This window comes from Semicossyphus pulcher, unplaced genomic scaffold (assembly GCF_022749685.1).
Source record: "Semicossyphus pulcher isolate SPU_LCO1_2020_fin unplaced genomic scaffold, fSemPul1.0.p SCAF_9, whole genome shotgun sequence".
NCBI lineage: Eukaryota > Metazoa > Chordata > Actinopteri > Labriformes > Labridae > Semicossyphus > Semicossyphus pulcher.
This window is the reverse complement of record NW_027211770.1, coordinates 29,140,679-29,158,265: the sequence shown is the minus strand read 5'-3', so window position 1 is coordinate 29,158,265 and position 17,587 is coordinate 29,140,679. Positions and strand designations below refer to the sequence as shown.

Genomic DNA, 17,587 nt, shown 5'->3' with positions numbered 1-17,587 from the left:
CCACAAACTCCAGAAAAACAAAGTCTGTAAAGCTTTAATAATTGGTGTCACACACAGACTGGATGTTCTGTCTGTGCATCTGTGCAGGTGATGCAGCTGGAGGCCTGTTTTTCACATCCACACCTAACACAACAGCCCTCGGGATATTTTCAATCTTGACATATACAGCTCCCAGACCACTTAGAGACCACTGACTCTTTCCCTGGGGCTAGCACTTATATATATATAGGTTTGTTTGTAAACAACATTTCTCCTACTTCCAAATCAATTATTCTCATTGAGGTCTTTTATTTATTTATAAAAAGACGACTGCTACGACGGCTAAGAAAACCAGAAATGTTTTTCAGAGCTGGAATGATGCAAAGAAAACAAGTTCATGTTGAAACAACAGAATACTAATGTTTTAACTCAGGAAGAGTTCACAGATCAGTATCTGGTGGAATAACCTGGTTTTTAAATCACAGCTTTCATGCATCTCTGCGTGCTCTCCTCCAGTCTGTCACAGCGCTGCTGGGTGACGTTAGGCCGCTCTTGGAGCAGCTCAGATTTGTTTGATGGCTTGTGACCATCCAACTTCCTCTACATTCAGGAGGTTTTCAGTGGTTCACATCTAGACTGGGCTGACCGTGACATGAAGAGAGAGATGCTGATTTAAGGAGCATTTGGAGTGGTCTCTTAAGTTTTTCCAGAGGTGTTTTTTTCAACTATCCTCAGTACATTTGTAGCACATGTAAAGGTCATGCATTGGCTACAGCATCTTCAGTGTATCAACACATGTCGAGGTATCCATGAAAGAAGGAGGAGCATTTATCGACTGTTTGATTATAAACAGGAAATCAGTATTATAAAGTGGTTCAAAGCCTGCCAGGCTCGTTTGTTATTTCTCCACTATTCCACTACTGTTATTATTTTAGTACAAATATGGGATGCTAAAAGGGATATGTGGTATTTTAAAGCGGACATACTTTAGCTATGTAACCAATTTTCTATTATTCTAATGTGTTTTTGAATCACGTTGGTGAAGTTTGTTTCAAAAATTGTTCACATATTTTGATTTAATCATTTTTTTCCTGCTTCCTCCTGAAACAAACAAGCCGTTTTGCCATTCAAAGTTTAGACCTTAGCCATTTGGAGTGCTGGCGTAGACCCTCCCCCACCGCACTGTCACTCCAAAGCTGTAGAAAACATGGCTGCTCTAGGATCTGTTATTCAGCCTTATATGTACGAGCCAGAATCGCCAGGAGGTATAGGAAGGGTAAGTTGAAAACGACTTGACTACAAGCTAGAGCGAGAAGGCAGCCTGAAGTGAACGATGGTGAATGACGATTGCTCGATTTCAGCCAAAGCGAGGTTCTACGTAGAAACGTGCAGCTGTTCTGAACGGCCCATTTCAGAGGCGACCTTTTTAAACATGTAATTCTGGAAAAACATGGAATAATGCAGTTTTCACTTTTTCACTGTGAACAATAAACCCATGCAAATATGAGAATATCCATTCAACAGATATGGTCCCTTTAACAGAACAGAGATTATATATAATAGCAGCAAACACGATGGTTAAATAATACCCACAGATGTGTGATTCTAAAACATTAAGACCCGGAGAGCTTTTAATAAATTCATCCAGAATAAGGAGTGAGCAGTGTGGGCGGATATTCAGTTTTTGGCTTCATGATGGGTTATGCACGTCGTGATTGAGGTGAAAGAGGTTCAATTAGCAGCTTAAAAATATAAAACAAAGAAATAACAGCTACTAACTAACAGAATCGCACAGGGCACAAAGAGCAGTCGTGCCCTGAGGGGGCTGCCAGCAGCGTGGGCTAAACTGTTGCTGAGCACAGATGCTGACAGCAGCGACCTGTTCGCTCTGAAGTCGTGGTTCAAACTGCAGCTCTTCTTTCTGACAGCCTAAAAGCTTACACTTTCTATTTCAGTCTGCAATGGAAATGGTCGGCCGGTGCCTGTTCTGATGTTTTTGAATGCTCCATAACCATCTATAAGCACAGTGCAGAGGCATTTTAGTATACAGTGCTTACAACAGTATTTTTGCCTTAATATTTTAGATCCATATAAACAGGATTATGCACACAACGATCTTCCACGGCTGCCTTCGGGAGGTCTGTATTATAGGGTTAACTGGCTTGTCTGCGTCGTTTAAGGGATCTCAATGCATCTATTCCGACTGTTTGTTTACATCCTTATTTTGTAAACCTCTTATAAGAGTGTATTTTTTTTGTGTACTATCTCTATCCCTTTTCCCTTAGTTTTTTCTGCATCTTTGTTTCTCTGCATTCCCAGCCCACTTCTGCACCCTCCTTGCCAAAGTAAAGTCTCTATTTTCTTCCTAATCTCTCTGCCCACTGTGCTTTCTTCCCACCTTCTCTCTCTCTCTCTCTCTCTCTGTTCCTCTCGCTCTCTGTTTACCTGAGTGAGCAGCACAAACTGGGCAAACTGCCAAGGCAGCATAAAGCACAAATTGGAGACGCCCAGGGCGACCATGGCGGTCCTGCTCGGGTTCCGTGTCCTGTGGAGAGACGGGAGAGAGAGAGAGAGGAGGGTAGAATAAGAAATAGAGAGGTGAGAGTGTGTGGGTGAGGAGGAGATAAGAGAAGATGCATTAAGACGGATGAGAAAACAGACACACATATATACAAGCACACTCTTTCAATTTCACACTGGGTGTACTACAAAGACCCGGTTATGTACCGAGCCCGCCTCAGGAAACACGACACGGAGTTCATTCTGCATTTAAAGCCGAGATGGTTGAAGGAGTCACAGTTTACTGGCTGCGCTCACACAACACAAGGTGGCATCCACCTTTATGCGCAGTGAGAAGACTGATAGCCTGGCCTTTTTCATTTATTTAACACGGACACCAGGGCTGTCACTTTCCTCAAAATGAAGTTTGAACAAATGAAACGTGATGTGTGAATTACATCGAACACTATGGGGGGCTACGTAGTGGTACATACAGCGCTTCTGGGGAGCGATGGTTTTGCGATGATCAGTTCTGTAGCACGGTCTACTAGAAGCGTAGCTCTGTTTTGGGAAGAGCTAAGTGCGTGAGAGTGGGGTGGTAGAGCATGAGTTAAGGCCGAGTTCAGATCAATGATGAGAACGGTTTTAGAATGTTGCAGAGAAAATTGCAGACGTGTGAACTGGTTAGTTGCATAGCATCTGAAGCCGCTGCGTGAAGTTGCAAAAGATTGAACTTGTAAAATCTCCAACTGCAGTCTCAGAACAGAATGATATACCTATTTCACTTCAGCCAATCGGGAAACAGCATAAATTGGCGTAGGCACCCTGTCTCTGGCGCTGCAGTAGCCAAAGACGGCTCCAGAACCTCTCTTTCCTAACTCTCCGTCTTCGCTGTTAATTAATCAGTGTTACAGCTAACATTGCGAGCGATAACAGAACAATAACGATAACAGAAATCTAGCTAGTTAATTCATGTAACCTGGGCCTAATACTAATGTTAGAGTATTAACGCAGAAGTAGTGGGGTATGTCGTTGTCGTGGTTACGGAGACGGTCAGCTGCATCTGTGCGTGTTGCGTTGCTTGTATGTGAACGGCCCAGTTTTATTTCGGGGGATTCTTCTGGCAGTTGCATCCAGTCTCGTTGCGAATCATTGATCTGAACTGTTCATTACGTGGAGTGCCGGGGACCGGAGCAGCGGAACAGCAGAGAACAGAGTGAGCGGTAGCTGCATAAACAACAGAACTAATGTACAGTTTAGGCTGTTGGTAAATAATAAAGCCTAGGACTCCTCAAGCCACGCTACCGTGTCTCACTTGCTGCTGGCCTATTAAAGTGACAGGAGTTGGCCCGGAAGCTAGCTACAGCTTCGTCCCTGGAGCAGAACAACAATAAGTCTCCCCTGTGCTTTCTGACTACGGTCGGGGCGCTGAAGAAGGAAAAGTTAACAACTTCTTGGTTCAAATGATAGATTGAATTTTGATTGAAAAGTAACTGCCCAAACGGACACAGACTCATAAAGTTGTTAGGATTACTTTTTGCAATACTGAAGATAAGACAGCTGAAGATAGATGGGAAGGCATGGACAAGACAGAGTGATGATGTCAAGAAGAAAAGGACCAGGGTTGGAATCGATTTTGAGCAGCTGCATTAAGGACTTAGCCTCGATACATGGGGTGCAAGTTCTACACAGTGAGCAAGCAGGCACGGCAGAGGAAACAGCTTTGACCTCTCTTATTTCACGAGTTTCACAGGGTGATAAAATGTCAAGAAAAAATAATTTTATTCCACATTTTTGATGTTTTAAATTCTTGCAAGATAAATTTCTGGCACCAATATATATTGCAGTTTTGGTAGGGAACAAAACTAACTATTGCAAGGTGCAGTGTTCCACCGTGCTCAGTATAAAAGTATAAGCATGTCGTATAAAGCCAGAGTGTGTGAGCCAAGTGGAGCGCCAAGAGTCTCAGCTCACTGAGCTGCTGTTCCCTCCGCCTTCTCATTTAAAGCAACTCCAGGCTCCTCTGCTCAAAATCACTCAGATTTCAAGCAGTTCGGTTCAAATTGCTCAGAGCTAGAAAACAAACGATGGAGAGAGCTGCATTGTATTGAAACATACCAAATCACTGTCACCTGTCAGGAATAGTTCACCTTAGTCTCATTGTTAAGCTTGCAGCAGCTGATTATTTTTACATTCTGAGTCTGGGTTTTCTTTGAACTTATAGTCTGTGCGGTACAAGGACTAGCTTGGAGCTAAATTGAAGCAGTGTGAAGCTGAGCTGATACTCTGAATGTATTGATCAACTCTGCAAATCATCCATAACCCTTCCTCTAATGAGCTCCGCTGCAGGCTCATTGTAATGATTGTGTGTTAATATCCACTTAATGTGCACCTCCTGGTAAAACACAGACTTGTTGAGAGATGATGTCGGACCACATAAGAGATAGATGACAGGGGAGTTTACCTCAGGATGTAGGTGAGAAGGAGCATCTGCAGGACTAAGAAGGGGTAGGCAAAGCTCTCCCTCAGGGGCGGAGTCCACATCACACGGGTGCTCTGATGACATACGTGAAGACACAACAAACAAACATGAACATTAAAGGGCCAGTTTGCAGATTTTCAACCTCAGTCCTGTCATGCTATCATGGGGAGCTAATGTCATTATGGTAGGAAAAAAAATGCACTTTGGCTCTGTGCCTTTGAAGGACGCTATCTGCTTCTCCAATGGGCCCTGGACCTTGCTAAACTACACTTCCTCAATCTACGGCGCCCGCCTCCGATGTCATGTCTCGTTCAAAATCGTCAGGTTTGAAATGTAGCCTGCAGACCTGAAGATTTTTTAGACGATCAATCAGTATATTCTCGTCTTTTTTCGGATCATGTACCGCTCTGAGCCATTGCCTGCAGTGAAAGCGGTAGTATTTCACTCCAGCGTCTCTCGCTGGGCCGTTCCTTTCAGAGGGAGGGGCGCAATGCATGCTGGGTGTTGTAGGAATGTAGAATGGGCGAAACCACGAGCTGTTTGTACAACTTCCTCCACAGCTAATATTATTGCTTCTATCGATTACAGAGAACACCAGCTTTGACTGACAGCAGCTTTTTCCAGGGGCGGACTGCTCCTTTAATAAGTAAATCAATAAAATCGCAGTACATGGAAAACAAGCACTTAGCAACAATTTCTTTAAAAAACTAACAACTATAGTTACTAAATCCTGTACTGATTAACAACGTTAATACCTTACTAATGAAGACAATCACAGGCCATTTATATAAGACTACTGGCTAATGTGTAATGGAGAAATTCATGCTTGCTAAATACTGCAGTTAAAGTGTTCTCTCAGACTGATCGTTCTTCCCCGGGTAAACAATCAGCCAGACTGTGTCACTTCCTCCAAATTAAACCTTCAGCTACATTGGTATCATTAACCTTATGAACTTCATATTATTGAATAAGCACCTGCAGTATTTGGATCAAGCAGTTTGAAAAAAATGTAACCTTGATTAATAACTTCATTATCCATAGAGCTTATCCTGTTCAGGGCCGTAGGGGGATGGAGCCTATCCCAGGCCGTCATGGGCGAGAGGCGAGGTTACACCCTGGACTGATCGCAAGTCAATCACAGGGCTGACACACAGAGTCAGGCAACCTTTCACGCTCACTCTCACACCTACGGGCAATTTAGAGTCACCAGTGAACCTAACGAGCACGTCTTTGGACTGTGGGAGGAAGTCGGAGTACACGGAGGGAACCCACGTATGCACGGGGAGAACATGCAAACCACTGCACCATCATGCAGCCTCATTAAACCGTATAAACACATTTATATATTTTTGAATCAGGAGCTCCAGTATTTGGATCAAGTAGTGGGGAAAATTAAACTCAAGCGTATCTTTGGCACAAAAAAACAATTATTATTGACAACTATCTCACTCTTTTTTAGCTTCAGTGTTTACTGTCCAGCTGTATCACTTCGGTAATATAAGAACTGGGCTCAACTTTCTAACAACAACTGTGTGTTAAAGTTATCTGATCAAACGCAAAAGAACTTTATCAGGACATCGCCTCGTGTTCTGGCTACCGTTCTTTGTTGCTGGTAAAAGGGGAACCTCGCTATATTGTCCCCACACAACTATTTATACGTTATGACACACTACTTCTCACACTTGTGTTTGTCACCTCAAAACCCTTAGCTACATAACTTAGCAACCCACTTCTTCCTCAACAAAAAAAGGGGGCGATTACAGATGCTCAAGAGTTTGGACGGATTGAAAAACAGTTCATGTGATTGAAATGTCTCCTTATTGATCAGGAATAATAGAGTCTTCCTGTTTGTTCAGAATGAAGCCGGAGAGAAGGAGGTGGGTGGAGGGACTCGGCTTTGAATGCCAGCCAAAACCGACTCTAAGCTCCTTTGAGGGACTGAAATGAGTCCCTATTAACCACCCTCTGCTTTTCTGAGAGCTTTATTTCATTTGTAGTTTTACCCATTTCAGAAGCTTACACCCAGAGAGACTTCCACAGAACTATAGTACAAAGCAACAGACGGTATACCCTCCTTACTCACTGACACCGGTAGTAAAGGAAGCACTCACCTCGCCGTGATTGAAGAAGAAACACATCGCGGTTACAGTGCCGCCCAGTCGACTGCCACTACACAGGAACAATGGAGAGAAGTGTTGACGCAAGATAAGAGAGGAGTGGAGCAAAAGACAAACACAAAAAAAAACCGCTCCTCAATCTGATGTTTTAAAACCATATTTGACAGGAGAGAAACCGTAAAGCAGTTTTTCTCTCTTGGCCTGAAAGCTGATTTATGAGAAGCGGCATAAAAATTCATCAGAGCAATGACAGGACAGAGCGGGCAGCAGGAGGTACCTGAGGTAGGCGCCGTAAATGAAGAACAGGCTCATCATCGCGCCGTTTAGCAGGAACACACAGGTCACGTAGAAATACGCCGGGTCCCCCATCCCTAACACGGACAAAACACGCATCCAGACAGACACAGAAGATGTTGAGGGTTAGTAAAGAAGGCAAGTGCTGAGGAGACTTAAATCATAAATTAGGCCTTCCTAACTCCCGCCCTTTTCGCCTTTTAAAAGACGCTGAGACCCTGGCTCTGTAGAAAACAGAGAAACATACTCTTCTACCACTGCCGGGGGAAGGTGTCAGAAGAGGCGATTAACTCCGTGCTGCCAAAACAGCCTTTTTCTATATTTTCTACAGCAGAGATTCACAGTGACGGACGTTTAAATGTTCAAAGAAAACAGGAGGAGATTTTTTGTTAAAAAACACTTTGTACACATGTACAGGACAAGATCAGCAAAGACATGAGAGGTAACACTTCGTCCACAGGAGTCGCCAAAATCAACACAAACCGAAAGTTCCTCAGAGGAGCTTTAAGTCATTTATCAGCCAAAAACGCAGAACATTCAGTGGCTCCAGCTCCACATAGGCGAGACACTAACAATGTAATCTTCCTCTGTTCAAATCAATGTTACATTACAAAGTTTCAGTTGCAAACAAATGGGGGAAAAGGGGAAAATAATATGATAATAATAAAAAAGGTGATGCAAAATGTGTAAAACACATATTGTTCAATCCAACCTTTGTTTTTATGTAATTCCCTCTCTGTCTCTCTTCCGTGTTTTCTGCTACCTTTCTACTGTTTGCTTAAGATCAAAGTTTAAAAATGTCAATAAGCACAAACACAAGGACTGACAGGAATCAGCGTGGATCATTTTACAAGTGGTGTTTATCTACAAGAGTCAACATCTACAGTATATTTGCAAAGGGAGGTCTATAGAGAGGACAAAAAACTGAGGTTAGACTTTCAGCAAAGTTGAACTGAAATTAGAAAAGGGGAATCTCAGAGGAGAATTTCAGAGATCTGGGGAGTAAGTTCCCTTTTTCTGCTGCGGAGTTGACCTAATAAAAACAGTATATGCGAGTGTATATAACACTGACTAATAATGTTTCTAAGTCTGGTACAGAACATCGGGTTCCTCATCTTAGAGGTTAGATACAGGTCTACTGTGAAAACACACCCACTTTCACACTTCTAAATTAGCAGGTAAGCTGTATTGACTAACAAGGTACTTTAGGAGTGTTGACATCACTGAGAGCTGCTTCATCACCGTGTTATGACAGTAAATCACAGGACAAACAGGAAAAGCAGCTGCTTCCAACAGCAGCTCCGTGAGAAAAAAAAACTCATATCGACTCCCCGCTCTAGTGTTTGTATTCAGCGCCTCACAAAATAAAGCAGCGGCTGACAGATACAGGAAATGTTCCAAATTTTCTGTAAGCTCTTATGCAAGGCGGCTTGCGTCAGGTTTATGTAAACAGAGAAAACAGGCAGTGTTTATCGACCCTGGGGTGCCTCGCTTCACTAATGAGACTGACAGGAACACGCAGATTGCAGCTCCACAAAAGAAAGCTGACAGCAGATTTTCTTGTTTACTGTCAGCAGATTTACCCTTCTAAAAAACCTTCCTGCAAACAAATATCACAAAACTGTTTGTCAGGCTGAAAGGTTGTTATTTCTCCCTCGGGTCGATATGATATTAACCACGTTTCCCTTGCTGTAACACCTGCTGTTCTACACATTTGTTCTGCTGCCGTTTACATCACTGATGTCAGACATTTGTGTGACATGATTTTGTGAGCCTGGTTCGTTAACCTCAGTATTTTCACACCTATTTTTTCTTCTATTTGATAATAGCACTAAAACAATTAGAAGATGGTCCGATTGCTAACATCGACAGAATATTAATTGACTATAAATGAGATGCACTCATAAGCCTATACTAAGTTGCCAAATTGGAGGACTGGCTATTTAACTTTGTCTCATGATATTTAAGAAATAGCTTCATATTTTTCTCATTCTTGACTGAGCTATCGACTTGCCAGATTTTTTTACTGGTTGCACAGCAAGCCAACAGTGATAACAAGTCTCCAAGAAGTCACTACGCCCGGCCAAGAAATAAGCCAGCACACAGCCCCTCGCAAAGCCACAGATGATCGTTTCTACACTTTGTCTCTTGTTTGTTTAACACAAAAAACACACAAGATGCTAATAAGTGAACTTAAGAGTTGCAAGGGTGCAGATTTAGGGCCTTTCCCAAACCACCCCTTACACCCTCTTCCTACACACTTCCACTCCGTTAGCACGCTCGCGTGGAGGGTCCGCTACACTGAGTGCCGTCCAAAACCTCTGAGCGTGGAGTGGGAGTGGGTTGTTAAACCCTCCACCAGCGAGTCTGCACCGGTGCTGACTTACTGACCAGGTGCAACGCTGCGTTATGTTCGTCATGATATGAGAGACGTACATTAAAGTTCCGTGTTATCACCCGTACAAATGAGAACTGCTTTAATTAAGACAAACATGAAATACTATACTGACCTGACGTGTTTTATATCAACAGGGACGGCTGTAAAAACTCAGCAGGTCATAAACATGTTTCCTCTTATTGTGCAGTGATTTTAGTGACTCTGCCTCGCTGGTATTTACGTAGCTTTTGTTATTTGTTTGACATGAAGCCTTGGTCACACATTTCCTGCCTCCGCCGGAGTGAGGGGAGTTTGTCTCAAAGCTCCGCGCTGAATTTAATCCCTTCACCTAAATGAAGGGTGCTCCGTTCGGCTGAGTGACGTCAAACAGAGTTCACTCCGCGATGGAGTGGGAGTAGGGCCCTTAGTTTCCTATGGACAGGTACAGGCTAGCTGTTTCCCTCTCTTTCCAGTGTCAATGCTAAGCTAGGCTAACCGGCTGCAGGTTGTAGTCTTACTTTCAAATAAGAGAGAGGAGTGCGTTTTAAACCTTCTCATTTAAATCACAGCAGGAAAAGGAATAAGCATCTTTACCAAGATCTTGAACTCTCCAGTGTGATTATTTATCTATTTATTTATTATTTATCTCATTTCTAGTTAAACATTTATGAATTTTGTTCTATGGTTCAGACTGAAAGCAACATTATGCAACTATTTTAACTTTAACAGCTTTCCTGATGAAGGTCGAGCACCGACACGATGCAAGCACATAAATGTATTTTCAGCCAGTTAGACAGTGTGCGGGAGTCTCCTACACACCTGTCCTATGAAACAGATGTGCAAAGTATTTCTCAAGGTTAACAGCTTAAAAATGATTTTAATGATGATGTGAGTTGTAATAGGGAGGACGGCACCGCTTTGATTACTACTTTGCACCTTGAAAACATGTTTTTGTACGTTATAACCACAGTCAAGCAGGTACAACCTCCCAGGAGAAGTTACAGCACAGCTTTCTGGCAAAAAGTCCCGAAGGTACACAACCCCCGTTAATCATTGGAGCTCTGTATTCTCAGTGCGGACATCGTGCCAGAGGCAAAGAGACCAAAGACGATGTTGACGGAGAACAACAAAAGAGAAGCTGAGGATGGACAACAGTAAATCTCTCTCTGGCTTTTATTGCAGGGGTCGCAGAAATACCAATTCTACTGTAAAGTTACTTTAACTAATTAAAAAAGCCTCTTAGGCTCAAAGAAAATCCCGTGTATAACCTTGTGAACATCATGTGGTGTTCTTCACGTGCTACAAGACATATCAGGGACAACACCAGCATCATCTCCATGGCTGGGCCTGTCTGCTTTTAAACTGCAGTGTACCAAGGACAGGCTGAACGCTTTCAGATCGGCAGGTTTGAGACGTCACAAACCTAAGGAGCCAATCCCGTTAATGGACGGGGTGACGCTATGTATATCATTATGTGTAACCTATGGCAACCACTTTGGCGATGCGCGAGCCAGCTGTAACCGTCATCATAACTTTTGCAAACTCGCTACTGACTGCTAACGTTAACGTTACTACTGCTTATTACTACATTTCAAGCTAGCTACGTTTGTCTAACATTAGCAACACATTACTAGCTGACTGATAACGGAGTCGGGCCGTTGCGTTTCTAACAGGGTAACAAGGTAATCAAATGTATTTTGCAAAAAAAAAACCTTAAGGAACTTTAAATAGAATTATAATTGTTTCAGAGACTAAACGATCTGCAATTCATCTAATGAAAACAAGACTATGTGATGGTTTAAACAAAAATGTAAATAATTCTAAATTCGTGTGCTGATTGATAGAATCTCTCTTAGGTTTTACAGCTCTATCTGTGCATGTGAAAATCACACCAGTGGACTGGTGGTAAAAACAGCGAGTCACCCGTAAACAAACAAACTATTTTAGTAGAGTTTTAGCTGAAAGAGAAAAATAGGAATCCAGACTGCATGGATCATATTTCCCTATAGTCCCATTGTTATTATCTTCAGTAAATTGTATGCATATTCTCTTTACAGCCAGCTCCCCATGAGGCTGTTCTGACTGCATCTGTCCAGGAGGGAAACAAATCTGTGATAAAATTACTCATCCATTCAATTCAGTGTGAGACTGAGCGAGCGATTAAAATATTAGTGTAGCTGCAGGTCAGTACAGTGAAACTATGTAATGTAGTCATCATTCAACATGCTTTCAGTGTGTGTGTGTGTGTGTGTGTGTGTGTGTGTGTGTGTGTGTGAGCGTATTTGCAGATCAAGCCAGAACTCCAAGGCGACAGTGTGTACCTTCACAGCTGTCCACGGGAGTGAGTCCCTCTCCTCTGTTTATGGACCAGCACATCTTTGTGGGAATCCCAAAGTACCCGGTCACACCTGTGTACATCCGGTACCAGCTGGCCAGGACCACCTGTGGAGCAGAGAGCGATGACAACCACAGTAAAGCCTCTTTAAACAACATGTTTGAAAGGCCTTTCTGTCCTGGTTACTCTGGGGAGAACAGACATTCCCCTCGTAGTCCTGGTGAATCCCGTTGTTTTCAGCAGGGTTTTAGATTTTTAGCTTTCCTGCAGAAGATGTTTTCTTCTCAGACTGTTTGGTCTAAACGACGGAATTGTGTGGTCCCAAATACAACTGAACTAGCCATGGGAAATGCAGAACATAAAGACAGCTGAGAAGTGAGTGAAAACAGCTAGAACTAAATATGTTTGTTCTCTAAAGTTTAAAAAACTAATATTCCCAACCGTCAGTAAACCTCTTAAAAAACACAATATTCCAACAATTTACAAAGTAATTAAATGCTCAAACTCAAGACATACATGTGCTTGTCCGGCTTCTGTACCAGTCACGCTTAAACTACAACCTAACGCCCGAATTAGGCGAAAATGTTGTGAAGGGTTTTTAACTTCTTCCTCATCAAATTTCAGTACACAACAGGAGCAAAGGATGATTGTTTGCTTCTTGTATGTAATGGAGCAATGCAGAGTAATTCCAAGGGTGATTAACTTAACCTTGTAAACATCTCCATGTGGTGTTCTTCATGTGCTACAAGACATATCAGGGACAACATCAGCAGTCATCTCCATGGCTGGGCCTGTCTGCTTTTAAACTGCAGTGTACCAAGGACAGGCTGAACAACACGTTTTCAGATTAGCAGGTTTGAGACGTCACAAACCTAAGGAGCCAATCCCGTTAATGGACGGGGTGACGCTATGCGTATCATTATGTGAAACCTATGGCAACCACTTTGGGGTGATGTGCGAGCCAGCTGTAACAGTCATCATTTTTTCTGCAAAACAAAGTATTAAAAATGGCTCACATAAGCTTGAAAAAAAAAATCAAGCAATATAATGACCATCCATCATCAATCCTCATTTCTTAATGGCATAGAGATGAGATCCATTAGTTAGCTGCCACACATGGTGCATCTGTGTGTCCCTGCGTGTTTGCAATCTTAAACCTTGTTCCATTCCCCCAAAGTACTGTGATTACAGGTCTGCTGAACAAAATGTATTCACTTTGAAGAAAGCGGTATCGGTTATGGCTCCAGATTAAACACAAGGCATTATAAAGTGGACTGCTTCAGTACTACGGAGCATATGATGGACTTCTTTTCTCTTATCCTCACAGGGAGAAAATCTATTTCTCCCTTTGTTGTGTCCTGCCTGCCTCTCCTATTTCACTTGGAAACATCCTGCTGTGGAAGTTAGATCGAAAGGCATTTCAGCTCGACGTGAAAGTCTGATAACAGTGCTAATATACTATAATTCATAATAACAGCATGCCAAAATCACCCTTACCTCTGGATAGAGATTGAATCTCTTCAGTGTGTTAATAACAAGTGGGTACTCTGTCAGCCGATCATTCATGACCATGTGGAGGCCGTCCAGGAAGGAGGGAGCCTCGATAATGGTCTTGTAGTAGGAGTAATACAGACCCTGGAACCAAAGGAAGATAAACACACTTGTAAACTCACAGAGAAAACTCTAAATGGGAAAGAAGTTAGAGGAAAAATACCAAATAAAGAGGACGACCGAGGAGATAAAGAAAAAAAAGAGACTCTTTGAGAAAGAGTCAGCAGACGACACTAAATATAACTCAACCGCACACATCTCAGACAGAAGAAACACAAAGGAGATAAACAAGCTCAGCAGATGGCAGCAGCTCACAGCCCACTTGGTATCACACAGCAGGGGTGAGGGAGGAAAATATTCTGTTTGCATATGATTAAATCATCACCTTCAGTGTCATCGCTGAAAAGGGCAAGAAGGCTGCGCTGCATGTTGAAAAGCTGAAAGTTTTACAGTTAAAGTGGTGTTGATGCATAAACATATGCAACACAAAATTACAGACATTTGCTGATTTTAGCACTTGTGCAGCCGCCTTTGACAGAATACAGACTGAAAACATTCTACATATTGTTAAGAATCAAGAAACTAACAGTTTTCTGTGGATGTGCAGATAATGTGGAGTCTCATTACACTTCCCTCTTGTGATTACTGACTCAGATTTCCTCATTGATTTACCCTGAAGCTTGTAAAACTGATAAATTGAAGCCTGGCCTCCCGGGCCTGGCCAGCTCTCTGCAGACACGCAGATCAGATTTCCCCTTGGTTGAACTTTGCATTGAAAATCCCATAGCTTGTCAAGTAGAAAACAGATGCAGTGTTCAGAAATGTCACAGTCATTACTCTACCGCTGTGACATTAACTTTCTTTGTTTATTAGTTTTTCATTTGGTCTGCTGCGTATTTTCTTATTAGCTCTGTGCATATTTTTTAGGATACTCTTGTCTAGTGATGTTGCACTATCCACTCTGCTGCGGTAACACTGTAAATTTCCCCGTTGTGGAAGAATTATCTTATCTTATATAATAGCACATTACCAGAGAACAAACAGCAGGATTGCTCTCACAGAGTCTAACACGTTGTCTTTGCATCCTTTTTCAAGGCGGAGTATGGAGCAATTTTGCTCAACAGGATACTAATGTGACAGCATCTTTATGGTGACAAGAACTTGTGATTATTTTTTACAATAATTTCAGACGCAAGGGCTTTATCAATTATTCCACGAAATGTCAAGAAAAAGTTAAATACGTCTGTCATGTAGGAGCTGCCCCAAAGTAAAAAAAAACCCCAAATATTATTTTTTCAATCATATTAGGTACAGAAAAGAAGAAAATATTACTACTGTATAATACAGAATAACTAAAACCAATAACTGACTATTATAAATAGCTGTAGCTGAACAACGGTGTGTGTTATTGAGCTTTAAGATGCAAAGCGGAACGCTACAAAAAAGGACTTTGTATTTGTTTGCTCATAGCTGATCCAGGTCACTTTACACATAAAGCAAGGTCTAAAAACCTCATACCATAATAAAGCATAATAAGACCTCAGCTTTGTCAACAAAGCAAGCTGTGCACATACAGTGTTCTGACTTTGAGTTGTTGTACAACTTGAGGCGACATTCATGTGAAGTTTACCAAAGAGGATGAACTTTTCAGATTATTCTGATCACATCACATGAATGTTTATGTTTGAATATTTCTAATGATAAAATGTCCTGACACTGTGATCCACATGTCCTGATCTTTTAGTTGGTTTAGCCTCAGTTCATGGATCATCACAAGTTTTAATTTGTTGAGATGATATTTCTATGAATGCAAAGAAGGGTAGACAAATGAACAACAAATTAAGCCACTGTTTTGAGAATTTTATTTTTCTCTATAAGCCCCGTATACTTTGTAATATGCGTGCAAAAATAGTAGCAGAATCAGGTTTTGCAGCTGAAATTGATCCACATCTATTATAACAATCACCCATATGTCATTCATCATTATCTTTTGAGTAATTTGTTTTTCAGTCAGAAGTGTAAGGCTTTGCTGCTCCTCTCTGTTTTAAGTGACTGACTGAATATAAGGCATTTGAAGACTTACCCTTCGGCTACGGGAAAGTAAGATTTTAGACATTTTTCTGAATTTTTATTTCAGTTTCATTGCTTATGTAACGGCCCATCTCGGGAAAAGAGTTTCAGTTCAGCTCAATCAGTTTCATCCTCTATGGTTGAACTATGTTAAATTGTCTTGTCCCTATTAAATTAAATTAAATTTCAAATTATAAATCTGGAATATAACTGCAATACTATGATCTCCCTTTGTAAATAAGCCTTTAACCACCAACTTCACCTTAGTTTGCATAAACATTATCATCAGCTGACATCAGGAAACAGTGGCATCAGCTTCAAAACAATCTTTTAGTACATCCCAAATAAATAAATGAAATACTTACCATTTCTGTCCGAAAAGCCATTTCCTTCTCCAGGTTGGATAAGTGTGAAAAGTGTCTGTCATTCTCAAACAGCTGTGAGAGATGATGCCTGATCATAGGAGGAGAAAAGATGTAAGCGAAGAGCTGCATCCACTTGTAAACGCAACAGTAATGAGCGACTAATAACATGCTGATAGAGGGAACCTACCAGTGGAGATACCCAGCAAGAGCAGCTGTGGACAGAAGAGAAATAACTTTAAAATAATGATACTTCATGAATGACAAACAAAAACACGGGGGAAGTCTTCACTAATTATATTGGTTGTTGTTATGGTGCGTTTTGACAAGAAATCACAGAAACATTGGCTTGAACTTTGCCAGAAAACCTGTTAACACGTGTGGAGCTGAAATGTCACATAATCAGAGATGACACAGGCTTCTTTAATGTGATTTTAATGAACAGCAACAATGGGTAGCTAACACTGGTGAGCTAGCGTCTAGGTGAGCTAACGTTAGCCAACTGATCCGTGGCTGAGATAACTTAATTTAGCGGATCCGCTAATGCTACTGGAGCACACACAACGTTAGCAGCCGTTAGCTTGTGGAGCAGCTAGCAGGCTAACGCTCCTAACTTACCGAGCAGGAGAGTGATTCCCAGCTTCGCGACTGCAGAGGGAGTTAGCCCGAGCTTGTGTCTGATACCGGAGAGACCGTTTGAATGGGAGCTGTTGAAAGCTTTGCCCTCCCTGCCTGCTCGCCTGGCGTTACTTTTGCCAGGAGGAGGAACAAGCGGGCTCTTGTCGCGGTCAGCCTGGGTCGCTGGACTCTTCCCGGTCTGTTTTCTGTTTTTAGCCACCATGTTTCCAGGAAGAGCCGAGGAAAGGCAGAAAAAAAGACCCGAGGGTGAGTGAGCTCAGCAGCCACACACTGCTACTCGTATCTGGTCCTCGGATCTGCCCCTTTACTACCTGAGTGATGCTTTCACTGGTTCCTCGCTTTAGACGCTCGTAGAAATCTTATGAGGCTGCGCCCCCAGCTGGACATTTAACGCCACTGCATAGAGCTTCTGATGGTGACCATGGCAACAACTTTAAGTGGCACCGGGTACCATACTGATTAGCAAAAGAACAAAGCTAACGTTAAGACAGTTTAATACACAGCACACTGTGCTCATGTCGGTATTTTTTTCCTGTTTAAGCAACCTTGAGGAAGCTATATATGTATTATAGCTTGAAAACATAAACATGGTGTCTATTTTAGAATCACAAATCAGCGTTATTGGCAAAGTACTGTGCGCTATGTGTACACAGCAAAGGAAAAACTCTCTTGATTGTTGTACTGATATAAAAATTGACTGTTAATCAGTCAATATCTGTTGGTGTCGTATAAGTAGCACCAGCATTTTCAAACCAGTAGATGTCACTAAAGGACCACAGTTACTCTTCACTTAAAACTCAACATTTCAGGCCTGCACGTCATCACAGTGGCTCTGGTTGTCTGACTCCAATTGAAGCTTCAGTTTACACTATTATGTAAGGA

The 17,587-nt window shown here is 42.1% G+C and overlaps 1 protein-coding gene across 1 annotated transcript in view; it reads right to left on the bottom strand.

The window, feature by feature from the left end:
• dpy19l1l (dpy-19-like 1, like (H. sapiens)) overlaps positions 1–16,981 on the bottom strand; it is a 35,025-nt gene extending 18,044 nt beyond the window's left edge. Inside the window, exons 1-9 of the mRNA XM_069657071.1 lie at positions 16,685–16,981; positions 16,257–16,281; positions 16,070–16,157; positions 13,581–13,718; positions 12,070–12,190; positions 7,355–7,448; positions 7,072–7,129; positions 4,943–5,034; positions 2,425–2,524 (exon numbers count right to left, since the gene is read on the bottom strand). Coding sequence (XP_069513172.1) covers positions 2,425–2,524; positions 4,943–5,034; positions 7,072–7,129; positions 7,355–7,448; positions 12,070–12,190; positions 13,581–13,718; positions 16,070–16,157; positions 16,257–16,281; positions 16,685–16,907 — 939 coding nt within the window. The 5' untranslated portion in view covers positions 16,908–16,981. The remainder of the gene's footprint in view (positions 1–2,424; positions 2,525–4,942; positions 5,035–7,071; positions 7,130–7,354; positions 7,449–12,069; positions 12,191–13,580; positions 13,719–16,069; positions 16,158–16,256; positions 16,282–16,684) is intronic.
• Between the last annotated feature and the right edge of the window lie 606 nt (positions 16,982–17,587).